Consider the following 23,025-nt stretch of genomic DNA (forward strand, 5'->3'; position numbering starts at 1 on the left):
GTTAAGCAGTTGTGGTCGAGGAAAAAGGTAGCAGTAGTACCAATAATTGTTGGAGCCCTGGCAACAGCAAGCAAAAATCTCGAGAAGTACATGAAACAAATAGGGGCTGCAATAAGGGTGGAGCACTTGCAAAAAAACAGCACTGTTAGGAACTGCTCGAATACTCCGGAAGGTGCTCGAAAAATAAGGGGTGTTACCTTAGTTCACTGGTAGTGAACAGCTGGCACTGTAGTACATCTCCAATGTCAGGAGCTGTGCAAAGGCAATAATAATCCTGCCTTACCACCTGATTCTTAGAGGACTAGTAGGAATTCTTTTAACAATGAGTACCAAATGCAAATGAATAATTGCGTAATTTCAAAAACAAAATTGTCTGTCCTTCACAAAATCAGTGTTTAAGGAAAAACATTAAGGAAAAATATAGTCTTTCAAAGTAATAAGAGATCATAAGTATTAGTACATAGGTTTATTTGCTACAATTTGGAAATCTAGATTTCATAATCATTATTATTCATTTAAGTAGACAAGCAAAGGTAATTCTACAAATCTTAGTAAATGCGTTTGGGATTTAAAAGACAGTATGATTTAAAGTGGTCCATTATTAGCTACACATCATACAATATTGGTAATTCTACATGTGATTTTGCCTTGAAGAAATGTATTACATAATTACTTCTGAATTAATTTTATTACAATGAAATGTCACCAATTTCTGAAGACATTTAAATATTTCATTTCTTGATTATAATTGCTTTTCTTATGTTATACAAAAAGCATAATTTTTCTAAAAAAGTTTATTATATTTAATAAATAGATAACTAATTGTCAAGATATAGAAATTCTTTGTTTCTAATTGTCATAACATAGAATTTCCATGTTTATTTTTTATTTTTTCATTATCCAACAAGAGTTGAATACAAAAATAACTTTCCTTGGATTAAATTTCTTCTTATTGTTCTTTTTGTATACATTCATGTACTGGAAATATCTCCTAATTTCACTTTGAATTTCATTAATTTTGGATTACCTTGAAAACATTGTGTTAACATGTATTTTCAGATGTATTAATTTCAATATTTTCTATATCTAAATATGCTGACACGACAGAAACAATTGTCAGCATTGTAAGGGGAATTCTAAAATTAAAGATTTGACTTTCTCTGTCCATATATATATATAACACAAATACACACACACACACACACACACACATATATATATATATATATATATACCAACATCATATGGTTGGGAAGCAAGCTCCTCAACCACACAGTCACACCTTGCACCTACCTGCTAAAAATAGCAGGTAAATCTACTGAACTTGTTGGATGTAGTCTTGAGATAGGAAAAAAAACTGACAGGATTGTTGTGATTGAAATATTTTTGCTCATGGGTCTGCCTGCTGGATCAAAGGTAATTAACAACATCTACCACCATAGGGCCCACTGTTACTCACCTGTACAGGTTTTCTGTATGGTTCCTTCCAGAAAAACACCACAGTAATTAGTCTCTGCTTTTTTGGCAGTGGTATGGACAGGTAACAGAAAGGATCAAAAGTAATGGACACCTGAAATTAGATAATAATAAAGGTTTCAAATTTTGGCAATGGGCCAGCAATTTTGGGAGAGGAGGTATGTTGATTACATCAGTCCCAGTGCTCAGCTGGTATTTATAATCCTTGCTACTAAAGGCATGAAAATTTGGGGGGGGGAGGGAGTTAGTTGATTACATCGACCCCAGTGCCTAACTGGTACTTATTTTATCAACCCTGAAAGGATGAGAGGCAAAGTTTGAACCCAGAACATGAAAATGGACAAAATTCTACTAAGCATTCCACCTGGCATGCTAACAATTCTGACAGCTCATCACTTTAATAATAATAATAATCCTTTCTACTAAAGGCACAAGACCTGAAATTTTGGGGGCGGGGCTAGTTGATTATATCTACCTCAGTATGTAACTGGTATTTATTTCATCGACCCCAAAAACATGAAAGGCAACGTCGACCTTGGTGGCATTTGAACTCAGAATGTACAGACGGATAAAATACTGCTAGGCATGGCATGCTAACGATTCTGCCAGCTCACCTAATACTAATGTTAATAACTCTTTCTACTACTATAGGCACAAGGCCTGCAATTTCAGGAGAAGGAACTAATTGGGGCTAGTTGATTACATCAACCTCAGTACTTAATTGATACTTATTTTATCAACCTTGATAGAATAAAAGGCAAAATTGACCTTGGTGGAATTTGAACACAGAACACAAAGACAGATAAAGTAGGATAAAGCTCCTTCCCAGATCATATAGACTTTACAGGGTCGGTTTCATGGTTTCTTTGGTGCATATACTTCACCCCTGATGGGATGCTGGTCTGTCACAGGATTACTCATTCTTGCAAGCTGAGTGGACGGCTGCAGTATGAAATGAAGTGTTTTGCTCAAGAACACAATGCATCACCCAGTCCAGGAATTGAAACCACAGTCTTACAATCATGAGTCCAACACCCTAACCACTAAGCCATGCAACTCCACAATCAATGCCTTGCGTAACTGCTTAGTCCACATTACTCCATAGGGAGCACAGGCCAGTTTCCTGGTTTCTCTGGTGTATGTATTCCACACTTGATGGGATGCCAGCCCGTTGCAGGATTAATTATTTCTACCAGCTGGGTGGATAGGAGCAATGTGAAATGAAGTGTTTTGCTCAAGAAGACAACTCCTCGCATGGTCTAGGAATCGAAACCTCACAGATTTAAAAATAAGGCCTGAGGTCAATTTGCTTTTCTCAACTGTGAAAATCAAACCAAAATAAACAGTGAAGCCTGGTGCAGGATTCTGCCAAGCCAGCTCCTATTTCTTTTACTACCCACAAGGGGCTAAACACGATTACATCGACCCCAGTGCGTAACTGGTACTTATTTAATTGACCCCGAAAGGATGAAAGGCAAAGTCGACCTCGGCGGAATTTGAACTCAGAACATAGCGGCAGACGAAATACGGCTACACATTTCGTCCGGCATGCTAACAATTCTGCCAGCTCCTGTCAAAGTGTCCAGCCCATGCCAACATGGAAAACAAACATTAAGTGATGATGATGAAACCCTTCAAGGTAGTGCTCCAACACAACTACAGTCCAATCACTGAAGCAAATAAAAGATAAAATATGCCTGTGTACAAGATAAAAAGAGATGCTGGCAGAATCCTGCTTTAAACATTCCATATAAACCCTCAAAACTTTCGTTTTTTGGAATTTTCAGAAAATTTTTGCAACTGGATTATGAAAAAAGAAAATGTCGTTTTTTTTCTATTTACCCCCACCCCCACCCTGGCCCCCATCCTAAAATTCCCACTCTTTTTCAAATTTTTATTTAAAAATCAGCATGTAAAATATGGACAATTTTTTGCTTAAATCCCATCAATGGGCCACCCTTGGGTGCATCATCATTCCATTATGTGTTTGAGGCCCAAAATTTTGCCAGCCATGCTAACGTTTCTGCCAGCTCGCTGCTTTATGGGGAGAAAAATATTGAATACAATACACGTCAGAGTGACAAAGAAATGAGGAAGGTATCAGGTAGTTGTGAGATGTGTTAAAAATAACAGGTAAACCAACCTTAAATCACACACAAAAAATTTCTTTTTCATAATCTTATGAATTCCCAGGTGTGGAACACAAATTTGCAAAAATTTTCTGAAAATTAAAAAAAAAATAGAAAAAACTTATGAAGGGTTAAATGGTCTGCTTTACCCAGAATTCCACTGATATACTCTTTCTATTGCTTCCACGAAGGTCTTGACTCCTAGAGAGTGAGCCACTAGCTTGTTGCGCCTAGCAGACACATCTCACCATCCCTCCACTTTTTCTTGCTCTCACTCTCTCAATGAAAAAAATTAGGGCTTGTTCAAATGTCCACTCACCTTTTCGCAAACTGGACACACCAGTTTGGACTTGTACTGACCTTGGAACAGGTCAACGATGAATGAATCATCTCTTTTCTTGTAAACATCCCAAGCTTCATTTGCAACAATCTGGAAAATAAGTAAAAAGTTATTAAAGGAAGAGGAAGAGGAGGAGATGGGTTTGGTGAAGGTAAAATAGTTAGGAGGGAAAATAACAAGGAAAGTGATTGTAAAAGAGGAGTGGAAGGGGAAATATTGATTTCAAAGTTTGGGACAAGGCCAACAATTTCAGAGAAGGGTACTTATTTCATCGACCCTGAATGGATGAAAGGTAAATTTTACCTTGGAGGAATTTGAACTTAGAACATCTTTGTGAGGAGGAATTATAAAATAGGATGAAGAATTGTAAAACAGAAGAAGTGAAGGAAAAAAACAATGAAGAAATGATTGTTTGTAAAACAGAAGTGGGAAGGGAAAAAATTAGAGGATCCATCCATTTTCTCCACCCACTATTCCTGGGAGAGCCATGGGGGTAGAGTTTTCAGGTACCTCCTCCATAGGGTCCTATCAGAGGCATCCACCATTACACTTTCTGGCTAGATTCCCAAGCATGACCAACTGAGATATGGATACTGTCCAACCACCTAAATCTTGGTCTATTCTGGGTTGACTTTCCTGTAACATTCTAATCACATGTCTATAATACCAGCCCTGTGACCTCCAATGCAATGTAAAGTGAAGTACCTTGACCAAGGACACAACATACCATCAGGATAGAATCAAACTCAGCTAGTACAACACCATGGAACACTGCTACACCACCATCACCACCAGCTATAAAACCATCACTACCACCATCTCATACACAACATCAACACCACTATCATTACTACAACACCAACACTATTTCCTACAACACCACCATCACCATCTTCTACTCAACATCAACACCATCATTATCTCCAACATCATTCGTCAACCATACCGTCATCACCATCACCACCACTGCCACCAACTACAAACACCAGCACATGACCACTACCACCACTGACACCACCACAAATAAAGTACTTGTCAAGAGGTTACCTCATCTGGTCGGCCATCTGAGTCAACAGTCTGAATGTAAGGTTTGTTCTTGACTCTGTTGAGATCCTAGAAAAAAAGAGAAAGAGAGAAAGAAGAGTTAAGGTTAGAGCAGATGTAAACAAAATAAATTAATCAATAAACAAACATCTATTCTCTCAGTGTAAAAAGTGGCATCAAAAGGTTCCAGGATTAGTTATGTTTAATAAAAAAAATAACTTATTTTAACCATCATCTCCTTCGAAATAGTCACCTTGCACAGTAATACACCAGCCCCAGCATTTGTGCCACTTTTGAAATCTGGTCTGGAAGTCTTTTTCCAGAAGCAAGTCAAAACCTGCTGTGATTCGCCCTGGATTTTGACAACAGCGTTTAAACAGCGACCCTTGAATTGCATTTTCCCCTTGGGGAAGAAATGGCGAATAGAGAGGGTGTGGAAGCAATACCATGATGTTTTTGGCAAGAAACTCATGGGTGAGGAGAGCTTGGTGACAGAGTTGCATTGTCATTGTGGAGAGTTCAATTCTTTGCACTCCACAGATGTGGTCACCTTCACCTAATGTCCTCCCTCATATGCTTCAAAATGTCGCAGTAGAACTCTCGGTTGACGGTCTGGCCCTGGGGGACAAATTCTCAATGCACAATACCACATTTCTATGGGTGACACTCATGGCAGGTCTTCTAGGGACCTTCTTCTGCTTTTGCAGCAGCCATGCAACTTAAAACATTGCATACAACCCATTGCCTTGTCACCATAAGCTTGTTGAAGCATGCTCAGTGTCTCTGGAGCAGACTTCCCAAGTTTAACACAAAATTTCATGCTGGCTCTTTGTTCCTGTCCATGACAAAATCTCAGACAACAGCATACCTGTGATCACAAAAACACAAATTTCACAACTTGCCAAGTAAACACAGTGATGTCACTCAGTACACTGCCTCATGAAGGTCACTGTTATCCCTCACTATGCATGCAACTGAGAGCTGGAAACTTTTTGATACCACCTCATATCCCCTCCACACTGACCTCACCCACAGGGTGAGAGGGATGGCATGTGCGGATTGCAAATTTCCAAGCAAGTTCAACCAGATTATGATGCCCAGTGGTTACACTGATCCATTCACCTTTCCTGCATATTTTATTAATCACAAAACATACAGAAATAAAGAGAGGTACTGCTATGTGGTATTTGAATTCAGAATACAAACAGACATAAAAGAATCCCACAAAATAACATGCACAATGTAAGGGAAAGGCACTTGTGTTTTGTGGGACATTGCTGGTGAGCTAAACAAGAGCTGGAGAGTGACCTACTGCTATAAATGCCAAAGTATGGCTCTACTGGAGCAAGTTGTCCAAACACAATGTATGTAGATCAACTCACCAGAGACACTGGATGCCTCTCTGAAGACCTCCCTCAACTAATGTAGAACCAAGATGGAAGGTGTGTGTAGGTTGAGAATGTCCGAGCAAGCTCAACTGGATGACAACACGTTACACAAGTCCATTCACCCCTTCGGCATTTTTTATTGATCAAAGAATACAGAGAGGCAAAGTGAGGTGGTATTTGATTCAGAATGCAAACAGACATAACATCACAAAGTATGATGCAAAATGTTCCACTGATTCTAACCTAGCATAAAGCAAAGTCATAGTGAGTGGGAAGACAGACAAATCACAAACCCCTTCAGGTAGATGGCCCTTCTCAATCTGTAAAAAAGGTGTAGGTAGAAACTCCATAAGATGTACCCAGTGTAAGCTTTGAACACATAAAAGGTGAAGCAACATCAGAGGAAGGTTAACAGGGAAAATAGCTTTTGTGTGTGGAAGATGCACAGGTACAATAAGCACCAAAAATGTACAGAAAATAGACTCCATCAACTGCCAGGGGAGGGGGCAAGGCTAGAGACAGTGGATAGCTTCCATTATGTAGGTGACCATGTTAGTAGTGGAGGTGGGTGCTCCAAGAGCATAGCTGTGAAAATAAGATTAGGCTGGACAAAGTTCAGAGAGCTCTTACCTCTGCTGGCAGCAAAGGGCCTCTCCTTCAGAGTGAAGGCAGATTGTATGATGCCAGTGTGCAAACAGCTATGCTGCATGGCAGTCTGATTTGGCATAGTTTCTACGACTGGATGCCTTTCCTAATATCAACCACTCCAAGAGTGTAATGAGTGCTTTTACATACCACCTGCACAGGGGCCATTTGTGTGACACCAGCATTTGTTATGATTGTGATTACACTTGCCTTGATGAGTCTTCTTCTCAAGCAAAGCATAATGCCAAAGGTGTTGGTTAGTGCCTCCATGAGGTCTAACACTCATAAGGTGCTTTTCATGTGCCACCGGCATCAGCCATTTTGCCTCCGTGAAGCCCAATGCTTGAAAGGTGCTTTTTACATGCCATCAGCATGGGTGCCAGTTATGTGACATCACCATCAGGCATACATACATATATATATATATACAACAGGTTACTTTCAGTTTCCATCTACCAAATCTACTCACAAGGCTTTGGCCAGCTCAGAACTATAGTAGATCTTTACCCAAGGTGCTACACAGTGGGACTGAACCCAGAACCATGTGGTTGGGAAGCAAACTTCTTACCACACAGTCATGCCCACACCCATATATATATATCATCATCATCATTTAATATCTGTTGTCCATGCTGGCATGGGTTGGATGGTTTGACCAGGGCTGGCAAGTTGGAAGCCTACAACAGACTCCAGTCTGATTTGACATGGTTTCTACAGCTGGATGCCCTTCCCAATGCCAACCACTCTAAGAGTGTAATGAGTGCTTTTACATGCCACCTGCATGGGTGCCACTTGTGTGACACCATATATATATATATATATAAAATACAAAATGGGACAAGAATGCAAAACATCCGGACAACTAGGTGATACAAAAAGGGACAACAAAACATCCAGATAGATGTAAAGGCTGAGCCGAAATTGTGAGGATAATCTGGTTCTTGACTGAAGATAGAAAACTTCGAATGACCCGACCTTGTTTACTTTGTATCGTATATCTGGATGTTTTGTTGTCCCTTTTTGCATCACCTAGTTGTGCGGATGTTTTGCATTCTTGTCCCATTTTCTATTTTATTTATATATATATAGCAGCGTACGTACACTTTGTTCTCATATATATATACAGACACACACACATCTATATAATAAATCATCATGTGCGCAGTCAAGACTGAAAATTAGAAATGGAGTTTTTTCAGTTTCCTCTTAGAGCTCCTATAGGAGAAGACATTGGCCCAAGATTCCACTGCACAGTGGGAGTGGATCAGAAACTCGTGACTGGGAAGCATAACTTCTTAATTACATAGCACAGCCATGCATGCCCTTCCAACTGAAGATGGGAAAGATCTGAGACATGAAAAGGGACTCACCTCATGTAACATATCCAATAGAAAGGCCATGAACTCTTGTGCGTCATGTTGTGCAAACCCTGTGAACACGCTGGCCTTCATCGCAACAAGGTTCTGCATGGAGAGAAAAGAGAGAGGAATATGTAAATTAATAAATTAAATCATTAATTGACTTTTGATGAATTAACGAGAAAAGTGAGATGAGTAATTGAACTTATCACCCCCAAAAAAAGACTAGTAAATAGGGTGTATGGACATGAATGTGCTTGCATGTGATGTGTGTGTGTACATGGGTGCACATGTGTGCAATGCATTTGGGCATGTGTGTTATGTGTGTACAGGTGGGATGTGTGTGATTGCATGTGTGATGTATGTGTGCATATGTATGAATACAGTGATGAATCTAGCATTCAGGTACGGGTTCACCAGGGCTCAGTTCTCAGCCCACTCTTATTCATTATAGTCCTCCAGGCCATAACAGAGGAATTCAAAACTGGATGCCTGTGGGAACTGCTATATGCTGATCACCTTGCTCTTATTGCAGAATCTTTAGCAAAATTGGAGAAGAAATTTCAGGTATAGAAACAAAACCTGGAATCAAAAGGCCTTAAAGTTAACCTAGCTAAGACAAAAGTGGTTATTAGTAACAAAAAAGATAAAACTCTTTTTCCATCAGGTAAATGGCCCTGCTCAGTATGCAGGAAAGGAGTTGGAAGAAATTCCATTTGCTGCACCCAGTGTAAACTATGGACACGTAAGAGCATAATCATCATCATTTAATGTTCAGCATGGGCTAGATGTTTGTGTGTATATGGAGATATATATATATATATATATATATATATATATATATATAACAAAGTAAAGTTGTAAGATACCGCATGAGTGGAAATATATATGAAAGAAGGTTTGAAAATGCAATGTAAAGCTTTGTTGAGTTAAGTACTGGTTGTCACAAAAGTATTAAAATTCATATATACATTCTTTGATAATAATAAGAAAATGTTAAAAACAGTTTACAAGAGAGTATTTAAAAAGATATTCAACAAAAAGTATTAGGAGTTCAATATAAATCATGTTTGTTTGGAAGTATATATATATATATATATATATATATATATATATATATACATACACACAGAAGGAGATATATTTAAGAATTTACAAAACATTGGAGAGAAACCAACCTGTCTTTTGGGCATTTTTTCTATTTTGTGTGTAGCTAAGGATTGTTTGCTATTTTAAGGGACAGTGTGAGAGGTGTGTTGGGGTGGGGGAAAGGAGGAGCAATGTGGAATTAAAAGGATTTTTTTGTTTCTGAGCTAGTCTGTCATGGTTCAGTGGTTTTTAGGACTGGTCACAGAGGTCAGAATGGTGTGAGTGTGTGTGTCTCTGTACAAGTCTCTATGTGTGTGTATATACATGTGTTTGTGTGTGCAGGCCATTTTTGATTCGTCCAAGAGTTTATTGTGACATGTGTATATGGGTCTGTATATTATATTTGGTAGGATGGTGTGTGCATATGTGTGCACGTTTGTGTGTGTGTGATTAATATTTGTTAGGGTGTTGTGTGTGTGTATGTGTTTGTTCGCATGTGTGTGTGCATTGGTGTGTACATATGTTTATGTGTTTTGTGTTGGTGGGGATGTTATGTGTATGTACGTGAGTGTGTGTCTGTCTGAGTATGTTTGTGTTGTTTTAATTGTCCTTGTGGTGTGTGTGTGAGAGAGAGTGCATATGTATGTGTGAGTTTTGTGTTAGTGGGGATGTTATGTGTGTGTACGTGAGTGTGTGTGTCTGTCTGAGTATGTTTGTTTTGTCCTTGTGATGTGTGTGTGCATGTGTGTGAGCAACCATATATGTGTGTGAGGGTACATATGTGTGCGTGTGGGTGTGTATGCGTGTGTGTTTTGTGTATGTTGGTACTGAGTATGTGTTTGTGTGTGTATATGTGGGTATGGTTTATTTAGTTTCCGTGTGTGTGTGCTGTATTTGAGTTGTTTTGTTTGTATTGTTAGTGCAGCGTGTGTGTGTGTATACGTGTCAGTGTGTTTGTGTGATTGTGTCAATGTGTCTTGTATTTGTCAGGGAGGTGTGTGCCACTGTGTTGTGCGTGCTTATGTGTATGTGTGTTTGTGAGTGTTTATAGTGATTGTTGGGGTTATTTTTCTGCTCATTGGTCAAGTCCTATACACAATGGGTATTTTCTATTTATCTATAATCGAATGCCACACAGCCTTGAACACATTAAGTTATTACATTTACACATACACACACACATAACAACATATACATATTGTATACACACATATATATACATACATACATACATGCACATATACACACACACACACATTGTACCATATAGCTGTGGTAAGAGATCATTTTACTCAAACGGTTGCAACTCCAAGTGAGTGCAGCTTCACTAAAAGGTGAGGAAATCACTCACCTTTAACTTTGAGGGTTGGTATGATGTGTATTTACCACTCCACAGACATCTCAACAAGACAGCAAATGCTGAAGCCAACTGGCCGCCTGAGCCCAACAGGTTTTCGGTGTTTATCTCCTTCTGGAAACTGCCATCTGGATTAGAGAAAAAGACAAGATTAGAGAAAAGAGATAGATGATAGACAGACAAAGAGATAGAGAAACAGTTTTAACCCTTTTAGCAGTCAAAAGTAATGCTTTGAATTAATCAAGCATTACTTTGCAGCTTTGAGATTTTGATTATGTGATTATGTGATTTTGATTATGGTTGGATGCCCTTCCTTACGCCAACCACTCTGGTTTTCTTATCTGTACATAGCTTACACAGGAATTTCTCCCAACATCTTTTCTACAGATCGAGCAGGGCCATCTCCTTGAAGGGATCTGTGATTTGTCTGTTTTCCTACTTATCAATACTTTGGTATTTGCTAAATTAACTCTAAGGCCTTTTGATTTCCAAACCTTGCTTCCATACCTGAAATTTCTTCTCTAGTTCTGGTAGTGGTTCAGCAATAAGAACAAGGTCATCAGCATAGAGGAGCTCCCAAGGGCAGCCAGTCTTAAACTCCTCAGTTATAGCTTGGAGGACCATGATAAATAAGAGCAAGGTAAGAACAAATGCTGATGGACTCCTACTTGTACACTAAATGTTATACTCATTGGCAACTCTCACCTTACTAACAGCATCCCTGAACATGGCTTGTACAGCTCTCACTAACCACTCACTTATCCCTAGCTTTCGCATTGCCCACCAGATAAGGTGGCAAAAGCCAGAAGCAGGTTTATTTCTGGCCAAGTATTTCTCCTGCAGTTTCCTCACCAGAAAGATAGCATCAGTGGTGCTTGTCCCTGGTACAAATCCAAAACTGCATCTCATCGATGTTAACTCTCTTTCTAATTAATAAAGGTATGACCTTTTCTGTAACTTTCATCCCCTGGTCCTGCAATTTGATACCTCTGTAATTATTTCTGTCAAGAACATCACCTTTACTTTAGTAGTAGTTGACCATAATGCTGCTACACCAATCATGGACAACCTGATTAACTCTGGAGGTGATCAGGTAATATCCCACCCTGCCAGAAATTTTAAGCATCTCAGTGGTGACCCCTGATGGGCCAGAGGCTTTCCATGTCTTCCTATCCTTAATTGTTTTATCTACTAAACTACAATGAATTCAAACAGCTGGCTCCTCTGTTGGGTCCACATTGAGCAAGGTCTCCTCCCATGCATTCTCTACATTTAGCAGCCTCTCACAGTGATACTTCCAAGCCTCCTTCTTTGTAAGAACACTAACTGTAAGTGAACCATCATCCATGTAAACACATACCTCTCCTAGCACATCACAATTTTCTCTGGCACACTGTCTTGCAATTTGAAACATTTCAAGCCTCTCGTCCTCACAACACACACCATTCTGCCTTTCTGCTTCTCCCCTGGCTAAGTATACCTGTTTTCTAGCCTCCCTCCTAGCTACCTGATATAGTCCCACCACTCTTCCAGTCCATCCAAGCCTGTTTCTTTGCTCTAATGGCCTCGTCTACAGCATCGTTCAACCACCACATCACCCTAGGTCTGGTTCAGACTCTGCCACAGATTTGGTTGATGGCACACAACAAACTCTCTCGTAGGAATTTCCAGTTGTCCTCTATATCACAAGTCTGTAGAGTTCCTCTTCCTCCTCGTTAAATTTCTCAATTAAGGTGTTCCTAAATATCTGATTATATAAAGGATCCTTAAGCTTCTAAGTCCTTCATTTCCAGATTAGTCTTCTTCTTGGTGTCCTTCTGGCCTGAAGTCAAAGGTCACTAATGACTGGTCTATGCTGGGGAGTACATTCTTCACCAGGGAAGGTCTTTGCATTTATGAGCATCCATGTATCTCGCTGTCTAGTGAGAATGTAATCAATCTGGCCAGCATGGTCACCTGAGTGGTTTGTGTTGCAGATCATTAGATTATTCACATCACAGAACTCTAGTAGCCTTGCTATATACATATATACATAAATACACACACACACACACACACACACACACACACACACGATGGGGGTGCTGAAAAGTTCCTGGCTTTAAGGGTATTGTGAAAGACCTGGTTGGAGATCTAACCTTTGAAGTTCTTTTACAGGGCTTAGAAAAACTGAAGGACCTCTGCAATAAGCATGTGGATCTGAGAGGGGAATATGTTGAGTAAAATCATAATTAACTGATTCTCCTGTATTTTCTTTTACCCAAAACCAGGAACTTTTCAGTACCCCCTCATGCATGGTGGGATTGAACCCAGGACCACTGAATTGCAAAGCTAACTTTGCATTCAGCCAAAAGCTGCACCCATAGCACCCACACACACACACACACACAAATGCATACAACAAACACAGAGAGATGAGTACTGACCGAGAAAGTAATCCCGAAATTCACTGGTGTTGGCCAGACACTGGAGCACACTGTTCATGAAACATGAGTTACCCAGGTTGTCTAGGCCTGTAAAACCTGGAGTGACCAATTGATCAATATCTCTCAGCTTGTTCATTGGAGACACTTTACATGTTGGTTTCTGTAAGAGTGAGAAAGAAATAACGATAACATCACAACAATACTATACACTTATAACAATATTGAAATAAAAAAATTTTTATAAATCAAAGCAAAAAAATGTTTATGAACAGATACAGGATTGGCTGTGGTGGTAAGAAGCTGACTTCCCAACCACATGGTTCTGGGTTCACTCACACTGCATGGCACCTTGAGTAAGTGTCTTCTACTATAGCCTTGGGCCAGCCAAAGCCTTGTGAGTGGGTTTACTTGATGGAAATCTGTTGTATGTGTATGTGACCACTGCTTGACATCTGGTGTTGGTGTGTTTATGTCCCCATAACTTAGCAGTTTGGCAAAAGAACCGATAGAATAAGTAGCAAGCTTAAAAAGAAACTAAATACTGGGGTCAAGTAGTCCACCTAAAGTTCCTCAAGGTGATGCCCTAGCATGGCCATAGTCTAATGCCTAAAACAAGTAAAATATAAAAGATAATTCAGGTGCAGCAAAAAGTAAAGTTACAAATGAATTGATGCTAATATCTGAGAGAAGAACGCCTTCCTTCAGGGATACATATGATGCAGTACAGTAACCCTTAAGGGCCATAAGGAAACCAACATCCTGCATTACATGTCAGGATCTGACCTGGAACCCATGAGGGAGGCAGAAGAGAGGATGCCCTAAAAACGGAAGGAAGAAGAATAGTGAGGCAGAGCTGAAAAATTAGGGATCCAGCAGGAGGGAAGCAATCTTGCAGTACCATGTAAAAGTGCCATGTGGTACCATGTAAAGCAACCTATGTGGTGCCACGTAAAAGCACTCTTGTGGTACCATGTAAAAGTGTCCGTAAAGCACACTCTGTAAAGTGGTTGGCATTAGGAAAGGCATCCAGCCATAGAAACCAAGCCAAATCAGACTGGAGTCTGATGCAGCTCCAGTCAAACCAACCAACCCATGCTAGCATGGGCAACAGACATTAAATGATGATGAGGATATAGTTATCTTTTGGTTGTGTGTGTCTGCAATGCAGATTTTAAGAAAAGACTTCCACTATAATGACAGGTTGTAATTGCAAGAGAAATACACAGAGAGAGAGTGAGAATGTGTGTGATAGATAGAATTAATGAGTAATGATGGATAATGACTAGGTTAAATGAAGGATAAGCACTTAGAGTGGGCATGGAGAGAGTGGAAACTTTTTGTGAATTTTTAGAAAATGACCAGAAATACTTAGAAAGGAATGAAAGGACAGGCACAAATCCAGTTGATTTGAGAGGAGTGGTTTGATATCAACGACTGACCCTTGTACTTTATCTAAACAACTTTGCTGTCCACGGAGCATTGACTATCAATGGCTTTTGTTGCCTATTTCTTGACTCTGGTCTGTCTTTCCACTAGAATAGCTGATCCCTCTGTTGGGTTCATATGAGAGATCCCTTTTATCCTATTCATTCCCTACATTCAACAGTCTTGCATATTAACTTTTCTATGCCTGTTTCTTGTCCACATCACTAAATGCAAGCATAACATTATCCATCCACACACACTTCTCTCCTACAATATCTCGATTCTCGCTGATACACCAACAATCCAGAACACTTCTTCTAAATACATTGTTACAGAGGTTCTCTCCCCTTTTCAAGCCTTTCCTTCTTCCCTCCTGTGTGTTGCAAGCAGGGCATAGGTGTTTCGCAAACGTATGGCAAACCAATATAAAACACCTAATACCAATTTGCTTCAGCTTTTCAGAATCTGTTTGTTAGCATAGCGAACATGTCAATGCATGTACCTACCAGCTATCATTTCCCACTTAATGTCTGGGGATGAGATTAAAATACAAAAGAAAAAGGGTATAAGAAGTTTTCATTATACAATGCTCATTTCCATTGTATTTTATTCAGTGTAAAAGAATTAACACATTGCAAGTGTTATTCTCTTGTCCAAAGTGAACTAAAAATCAATTAAAAATTTTCCAAACTGCATCTGTTTTAGTGAGGGAAACACACTGGAACTGCTTTCAAATTGCCTAAAGTTATTGCTCATCTATACTGGTATTACGCATTACTGAGGGTGAACTAATAATCATGAAATCACATTAAACTCATTCCACACTTGAACCTTGTTCATCAGTCTCACAGACTTAGCCTTAGGAAAAATTTTTAAGCCTCGTTTATACAACAAAGATTATATAAAACTGGGCTTCACATTTTCTGGAAATGAAAGCAATCCTAGTCACCTGTACCTGTTGTTGATGAGGGGAACTTACAGAACTTTTGGATTCATGTTTCAAAGAAACACCCAAACCTAGCTTTACAAATTCTTCTGCATTTTTCTACTACATACATTTGTGAAGCATCTTTTTCAGCAATGCTAGACATCGAAATGGGGAAACATGAAAATGCTTGATAGTAAAATGCAAGTGTCATTATCTAACATTCCATCTAATATCTAAAATCTCTGTTCTTCCCATCAAGCTCACTGAAATAGTAAGTTATAAAAGTTATTTTTTTTACTAATCCTTGCACATCATCATCGTTTAACATCCACTATTTTTACAAATTATTATCAATAAATGATAACTTACATTTCTCTTGAAAATGTATTTTATTTTGCTTACAAATTATATATCTATAAAATATAAATGAAAGATTTTCTTGACATTTTCTGCTATTAAAATTAATTTATGCATCAGCATCTTATAATCATGGTAGATCATATTAAAATAATTAATGCTAGGTTTGCAGAAAACTAAATGTATGTTTAAAATGTGTGTCACTAACTGGAAGAGTTTGAAAAAAACTGCTCTAATAGATGTCGTGACTGACTGACAGATTGAGATCACCTCTTTTATAATATAAGAATAATGATTTTCTATGAAAACATTAAGGTCAGTACCTTAAAATGAAGCAAACAAGGAAAGCGTCAACACTTACTCATTAAAATACATGACCTGGGGTTAAACAAAATTATTCCCCCCCACAACACATACACACACGCATCAAAAGAAGAAGATGATGACCTACCTGGTTCACCATTGGTAGAGTTGGCTTGTTACAGGGGTTAGACGGTGAGAAGTTGTCACAAGTTGGTATGCCACGCCGGTCTCCAATAGTACCAGGAGTAGCAGCCAGTTCTTGCAGCTCATCCAGTGGCATTCCATCACCGCTTCCGCCTCGCCGTGAAGAGTCGACAGCAGTGGAGGAGGTGCCATAATGTGAAGTGGGAGACATTGCTGCAGCCGCAGCAGTGGGCAGGGCGGGCAGAGGTGGGGCAGGGGGTGGTGGTGGAGGCGGTGGATATCCCGTGATGGTGGCAGAGCTGCTGCTGGAGTAATTTGCAGTGTTCATAGTGCTTCTAGAAGTGCTGAATGTTGTGCCAGTTGCCGTGGTGACTACTGTGGCTGCAGTGCTGTTGCCAGTCTGCTGGGTGTGAGGCACTGGCCTGTCTTTGGCGGCTGGCAGCCACTCAGATGACCGGTTCCCAATAATATTTCCTGAAAAAGCAAAACCAGAATATGAACTTGTACATACAATTATAATTTTTTGCTTTGTTAACTTCATCTTTACAGATAATAACCACATGGTTCTGGGTTCAATCCCACTGCGTGGCACCTTGGGCAAGTGTCTTCTACTATAGCCTCAGGCTGACCAAAGCCTTGTGAGTGGATTTGGTTGACGGAAACTGAAAGAAGCCCGTCGTATATATGTATATAGATGTATGTGTGTGTATATTTTTGTGTGTGTGTGTTTGTCTCCCCAACATCGTTTGACAACCGATGCTGGTGTGTTTACTTCCCCCATAACTTAGCGGTTCGGCAAAAGAGACCGATAGAATAAGTACTAGGCTTACTAAGAATAAGTCCTGGGGTCGATTTGCTCGACTAAAGGCAGTGCTCCAGCATGGCCACAGTCAAATGACTGAAACAAGTAAAGAGAGAGATATTTTAATATTCTATGTGTTAGAAGGTAGCAAGCTGACAGAAACATTAGTGCACTGGGTAAAATACTTAATGGCATTTCATCTGTCTTTATGTTCTGAGTTCAAATTCAGTTGAGGTTAGCTTTGCCTTTCATCTTTCCAAGGTTAATAAAGTAAGTACTAGTTGAACATTGGGGGGGGGGGTCAATGTTATCAACTTACCCACTTCCCTAAACTTGCTGGCCTTGTGCCAAAATTTGAAACTAACATTTTATGCATTAGCTGTGAGAATACATTCTCATCAATTTGCTTGGTGTTTAAACACCTAGAAGATTACTTGCATTAGATCTCGTTACAGGTGTGATAGACTTTACTGTTTTGTCATCTTTATAAATGTCAATACTGTGCACTGGGAATGAGGCCAGATGCAAACCAAATTGCCTCCTATGGCTACATGCAAAATGATGTAAGAACCATCTGCTGCTATGTCCCAGCGTTTCACATCATGGAGAAAATATACATATATACACACACATACATCCAGTCATAGAAAATCTGCTTCAATAAACTCTGTCCAATCCACAAGAGCACAGAAAAGTGGATATTAACATGATGATGACAGGATTTCTTATCGTTTCTGTCCACCAAATTTCATTCCCAAGGTACTGGTCAGCCCTAACCACCATGCAGTGGGACTGAACCACAAACCATGTGATCCTGAAATTAACTGTGCCTATAACATAATAATAATATAGACAAACCTACAGTTAAATAGCCTAATTCCTAAATTAGGCATGGTTGTGTGGCAAGAAGCTTACTTCCCAACCACATGATTCCAGGTTCAGTTCCATTGTGTGGTACCTTCTACCATAGCCTCGGGTTGACCAAAGCCTTGTGAGTGGATTTGGTAGACAAAAACTGAAACAAGCCTGTCATATATATATATATATAATATATATATATATATATATATATATATATATATATATATATATATAAAATTGAATAAGGATAGAAATTGATATTAATCAATTAAAACCAGTGGCCTAGCATATTAAAGAAATCCAAAGATTAAAATATTTTTACATACAAAATTTAAAGGACTGACCACTAAAAGTGGACGGTCAACATGCTAGATATTGACGTCAAGATCACTATTTTCCACGAAGAATATATATATATATATATATATATATATATAACACAAAGTAAGTTAGGGGTTATGGGTGCAACCCACTAAGGGATAGTATTTATCCAATATACTGTTGGTAAAGTACCCAAATATTTAATACATAAATGTTTTTAATTGCAAGAAATATTTAACCGTTAAGTTATAATACAAATAAGAAAATGGAGAAACAATTAAGTTTCTTCATCAACTTTCGGATATTAGAATGTTGACTTATTTATTCATTTAACAAAATGAGAACCTTAATAGCATACATATATACCTTATAATTCAATACATATAAGATAAGAATACAAATTATAAAAATCATAATATAAATTACTGAAATCATTAAAATCACTTCTTACAGCTGTTTCAGCCTATGGCTAAAAGTAGTTTTTTTAATTATTTTTATTGCCTATAGTTGTCAATTATATTGAGGTTGTAGGCATATATATATATGTGTGTGCATGTGTGTGTCTTTGTTTGTCCCCCACCACCACCACTTGACAACTGGTGTTGGTGTGTTTACATCCCCGTAGCTTACCACCTTTGCAAAAGAAATCAATAGAATAAGTAAAAGGCTTAAAAAATAAGTTCTGGAGTTGACTTGTTCAACTAAAACAACTTCATGGTGGTGCCCCAACATGGCCACAGTTAAATGACTGAAACAAGTAAAAGATACAAGATAAAAAATAGTACTTACTTTTTTGCAGGGGAACTTCAAGGGCCCCCCATTTCAGGGGCTCTTTCTTGCTGAGTGTCACTTCAATGAGAGAACCAGTAACACGGTACTTGCACGCCAAAGGTAGGATCTCGTGTCTAGTAAAATGAAAGAGAGTGGAGAACCAAAGAGACCATGTAATCAATGAGTCATGGAGATAAATGAAACAGGAAGATGGTTTTAGAGATGGATTATTACATCACAATTTCTCAGACACAGGCATCACAAATTCTGGGACATTATGATGTTGCACATTAGTTTCTTAGGTATCAGTTATGAAATATTAGCTATGATGTCAGAAATCCTATGTGACTATGGTGTCACAAACTCTTAAGACACTACAACATCACAAATGCTGAAATACTAATACCATACATATTTAGTAATTGACTATGACATCTAAAATTCTGTGAGTGAATATGTCAGACACTATGACATCACAAATTCTGAGACATAAACTTTGATGGCACACATACTAAGACATATCACATATTATCAGAAATTAACTATGACATCACAAATTTTGAGACAGTGACTATGATATCACATGTTCTAAAACATTGACTTCACATATTCTCAGAAATTGGTTTATGATATTACATATTTTCAGAACCTATAATATCACAGCTTCTGAGACATGAACTATGACATTACAACTACTGAAATATTAACTATGACATCACAACTACTGAAATATTAACTATGACATCACAACTACTGAAATATTAACTATGACATCACAACTACTGAAATATTAACTATGACATCACAACTACCGAAATATTAACTATGACATCACAACTACTGAAATATTAACTATGACATCACAGCTTCTGAGACATGAACTATGACATCACAACTACTGAAATATCATCTATGACATCACAACTACTGAAATATTAACTATGACATCACAACTACTGAAATATTAACTATGACATCACAACTACTGAAATATTAACTATGACATCACAACTACTGAAATATTAACTATGACATCACAACTACTGAAATGTTAACTATGACATCACAACTACTGAAATATTAACTATGACATCACAGCTTCTGAGACATGAACTATGACATCACAACTACTGAACTATGACATCACAACTATTGAGATATTAACTATGATATCACAACTTCTGACAGGAACTATGATCTGTTTTTAATTGCTTCAGTCATTAGACTGCAGCCATGCTGGGACACAGCCTTGAAGACTTTTTAGTTGAACACCAGTACTTATTTTAGTTTTAAGACTGGTACTCATTCTATTGGTCTTTTTTGCTGAACCACTAAATTATGGGGACAAACATAGACACAAAGACACACACACATAGATATGACCATCTACCAAATTCACTCACAAGACTTTGTGCCTGAAGTATCATGCAATGGGACTGAACCTGGGACTATACAGTTGGGAAGCAAGCTTCTTACCACACAGTCATGTCTAGTTATGTTATAAATTCTGAGATATTAACTTTGACACTACACATTCTTTAACACTGATGTTATACATTTGCAGACAGTGATTCCATCACAAATTCTGAAATACTGGATATGATGTCACAATTTCTGGGAACTATTACTGAGATTACACTTCAGAAACACAAACTATGATGTCATACACAGTGAGAAATTAACTACAACACATCACTGAGACATTAAAGACATACTAAGAGAATAACTATGTCACTCTCCAACACACACACTCGGATATTATTTATGGCAGGACCTACTACAACATCACACACAGGGCACTTAAAAGATTTTGGTGCCCCCCATATAAACATAATTCAAAATATAAACAATAATAAACCATAAAATAATTTTTGTTTTCAAAATGATACAAAAATAACAGAAAGATGGAAAATTATTCTTGTTTTTGTATACTTCCACTTTATTTATATTTGAAGTTTTCACCTACTTTTTTTTAATTGCAAAATCTTTGATCTGATCTTCAAAATTCACCTTATGTAAGCTATCTGTTTTTATATTTAGTAGAGATAAGGCATCCAGCCTGCCTTGTGGCAAAGTTGTCCTGATGGGATTTTTAATATGCTTCAATGTACAAAATCAAATCTCAGCTGAGTAATTTGTGACTATTAATGTTAAAAATATACAAAAGACATTTGGAAAGGCACACTCAATCATGTTTATTTTTGTATGCTTCCACTGTATTTATATTTGAAAAGTTTTCTCCTGCTTTTTTTTAATTGTAAAGTCTTTGTGCTGCTGTAAATCTTAGGTAAGATACACCATTCTACTCATCCCCTCAAAACACACCATTCTACTTGTCACCTCAAATCTTAGACAAGGCACACCACTCTACTTTGATCAGATCTTCCAAAATTAATCTTACAAAACACATTTGCTTCTATACTTAGTAAAGATAAGGCATCCCAAATATTATTTACTTTGATTTCTTTTGTGTCATAAGCCATTTCCTATTTCTATGATAAATCTTCCTTTGATGACCTAAACATATGCTTATTTTGCTTAATGGCTAATCCAGCTCTGATCATACAGTCACTCTGACACATTCACAATGTTGTTATCAATTATAATGTGATAAAGCACAATGAATGCACCAACAGAAACAGAGAGACACCAACTATGTTGGAAAATATGAGGTTGTTAAATAGAATTCATGTCTAATCTGCCACAGCCATAAACCTAAGATTAGACACACGATTCTACTTGTCCCTTCTATCAACCTCAGCTGTATGCCTGAGACAAGACACACCACTTCACCTATTCACCAAAATCAACAACAACAGCAATATCTGCAATACTTACTTCACATTAATTTTCCAACAGAACACTGTTGATTCTGTGGTTCCTTGGTGGAGGTCAAGGAATTTCGGATCACTGGAAACAGAAAAAAAACCAAGGTTGAAATATCAGATACATTGATCATAGATCATGTAGAACCAACACAAACTTAGAGTTAAATAACAACAACAACTGGATAAATATTAAGCAATGAGGCCTAATCAAAATGTATCGAGACTGGCGTTATAACAAGAAAACTACAACACATCAATTCAGCATTTAATTTCTTTCAAAGTAGTTCCCTTCTGAAGCCATTCACTTTATCCAGCATTGTTTTCATTGATGGAAGCATTCCCAGAACCTTTTTGGGATAGTGAGCAGATGCCTCTTTACAATTTCTTGGATTTCTTCAGATTCTTGAAATCTTGTTCCTTTCAAGCAGTATTTGATTTTCGGAAAGATTCTTGGCTGTAATAACCTTCAAGTTGTGTCTCTTTCCATGCACACAGCCACACACACACAGCCACATGTATTTTCTCTGCCATGGTCATCACTGATGGAACCTCTGTGGTGTGGTGAGACAACCACACACTACACACTTTCCTTCTGAGCACTGGTGTAAACAACAGGAGTGAGCAAGATTGTTATGACTTAGTGTGCATGCACAACAGAGTTTAAGGTCAATCTGAGCCAAAAATCTTCACTCTGTGTTTTTTAGCACTGTTACCACAGCAACAGTCCTAATACTTTTTAATCAAACCTCATATATATCATCATCATCATCGTTTAGCATCCGTTTTCCATGCTGGCATGGGTTGGACGGTGCAACTGGGGTCTGGGAAGCCAGAAGGCTGCACCAGGCCCAGTCTTATCTGGCAATATTTCTACGGCTGGATGCCCTTCCTAACGCCAACCACTCTATGAGTGTAGTGGGTGCTTTTTAGTATTAATACCTGATTTCATTCAGGTCTACTCTGGCCACATTTTAAAAGATGAGGAATTTTGCCCCATAGGCTACACCTTAGAATTGAGCAAACTCAGAGTTGC

At 38.3% G+C, this 23,025-nt stretch overlaps 1 protein-coding gene across 1 annotated transcript in view; it reads right to left on the reverse strand.

Moving 5' to 3' along the window:
- Nucleotides 1-23,025, reverse strand: part of LOC115225149 (ubiquitin carboxyl-terminal hydrolase 19) — a 91,606-nt gene that overhangs the window by 26,979 nt on the left and 41,602 nt on the right. The window contains exons 7-15 of the mRNA XM_029796101.2: nucleotides 22,003-22,074; nucleotides 19,183-19,298; nucleotides 16,414-16,883; nucleotides 13,253-13,412; nucleotides 10,821-10,954; nucleotides 8,393-8,485; nucleotides 4,993-5,058; nucleotides 3,925-4,035; nucleotides 1,460-1,570 (exon numbers count right to left, since the gene is read on the reverse strand). Of these exons, the coding sequence (XP_029651961.1) occupies nucleotides 1,460-1,570; nucleotides 3,925-4,035; nucleotides 4,993-5,058; nucleotides 8,393-8,485; nucleotides 10,821-10,954; nucleotides 13,253-13,412; nucleotides 16,414-16,883; nucleotides 19,183-19,298; nucleotides 22,003-22,074 (1,333 nt within the window). The remainder of the gene's footprint in view (nucleotides 1-1,459; nucleotides 1,571-3,924; nucleotides 4,036-4,992; nucleotides 5,059-8,392; nucleotides 8,486-10,820; nucleotides 10,955-13,252; nucleotides 13,413-16,413; nucleotides 16,884-19,182; nucleotides 19,299-22,002; nucleotides 22,075-23,025) is intronic.

Source organism: Octopus sinensis, linkage group LG27 (genome assembly GCF_006345805.1).
Source record: "Octopus sinensis linkage group LG27, ASM634580v1, whole genome shotgun sequence".
Lineage (NCBI taxonomy): Eukaryota > Metazoa > Mollusca > Cephalopoda > Octopoda > Octopodidae > Octopus > Octopus sinensis.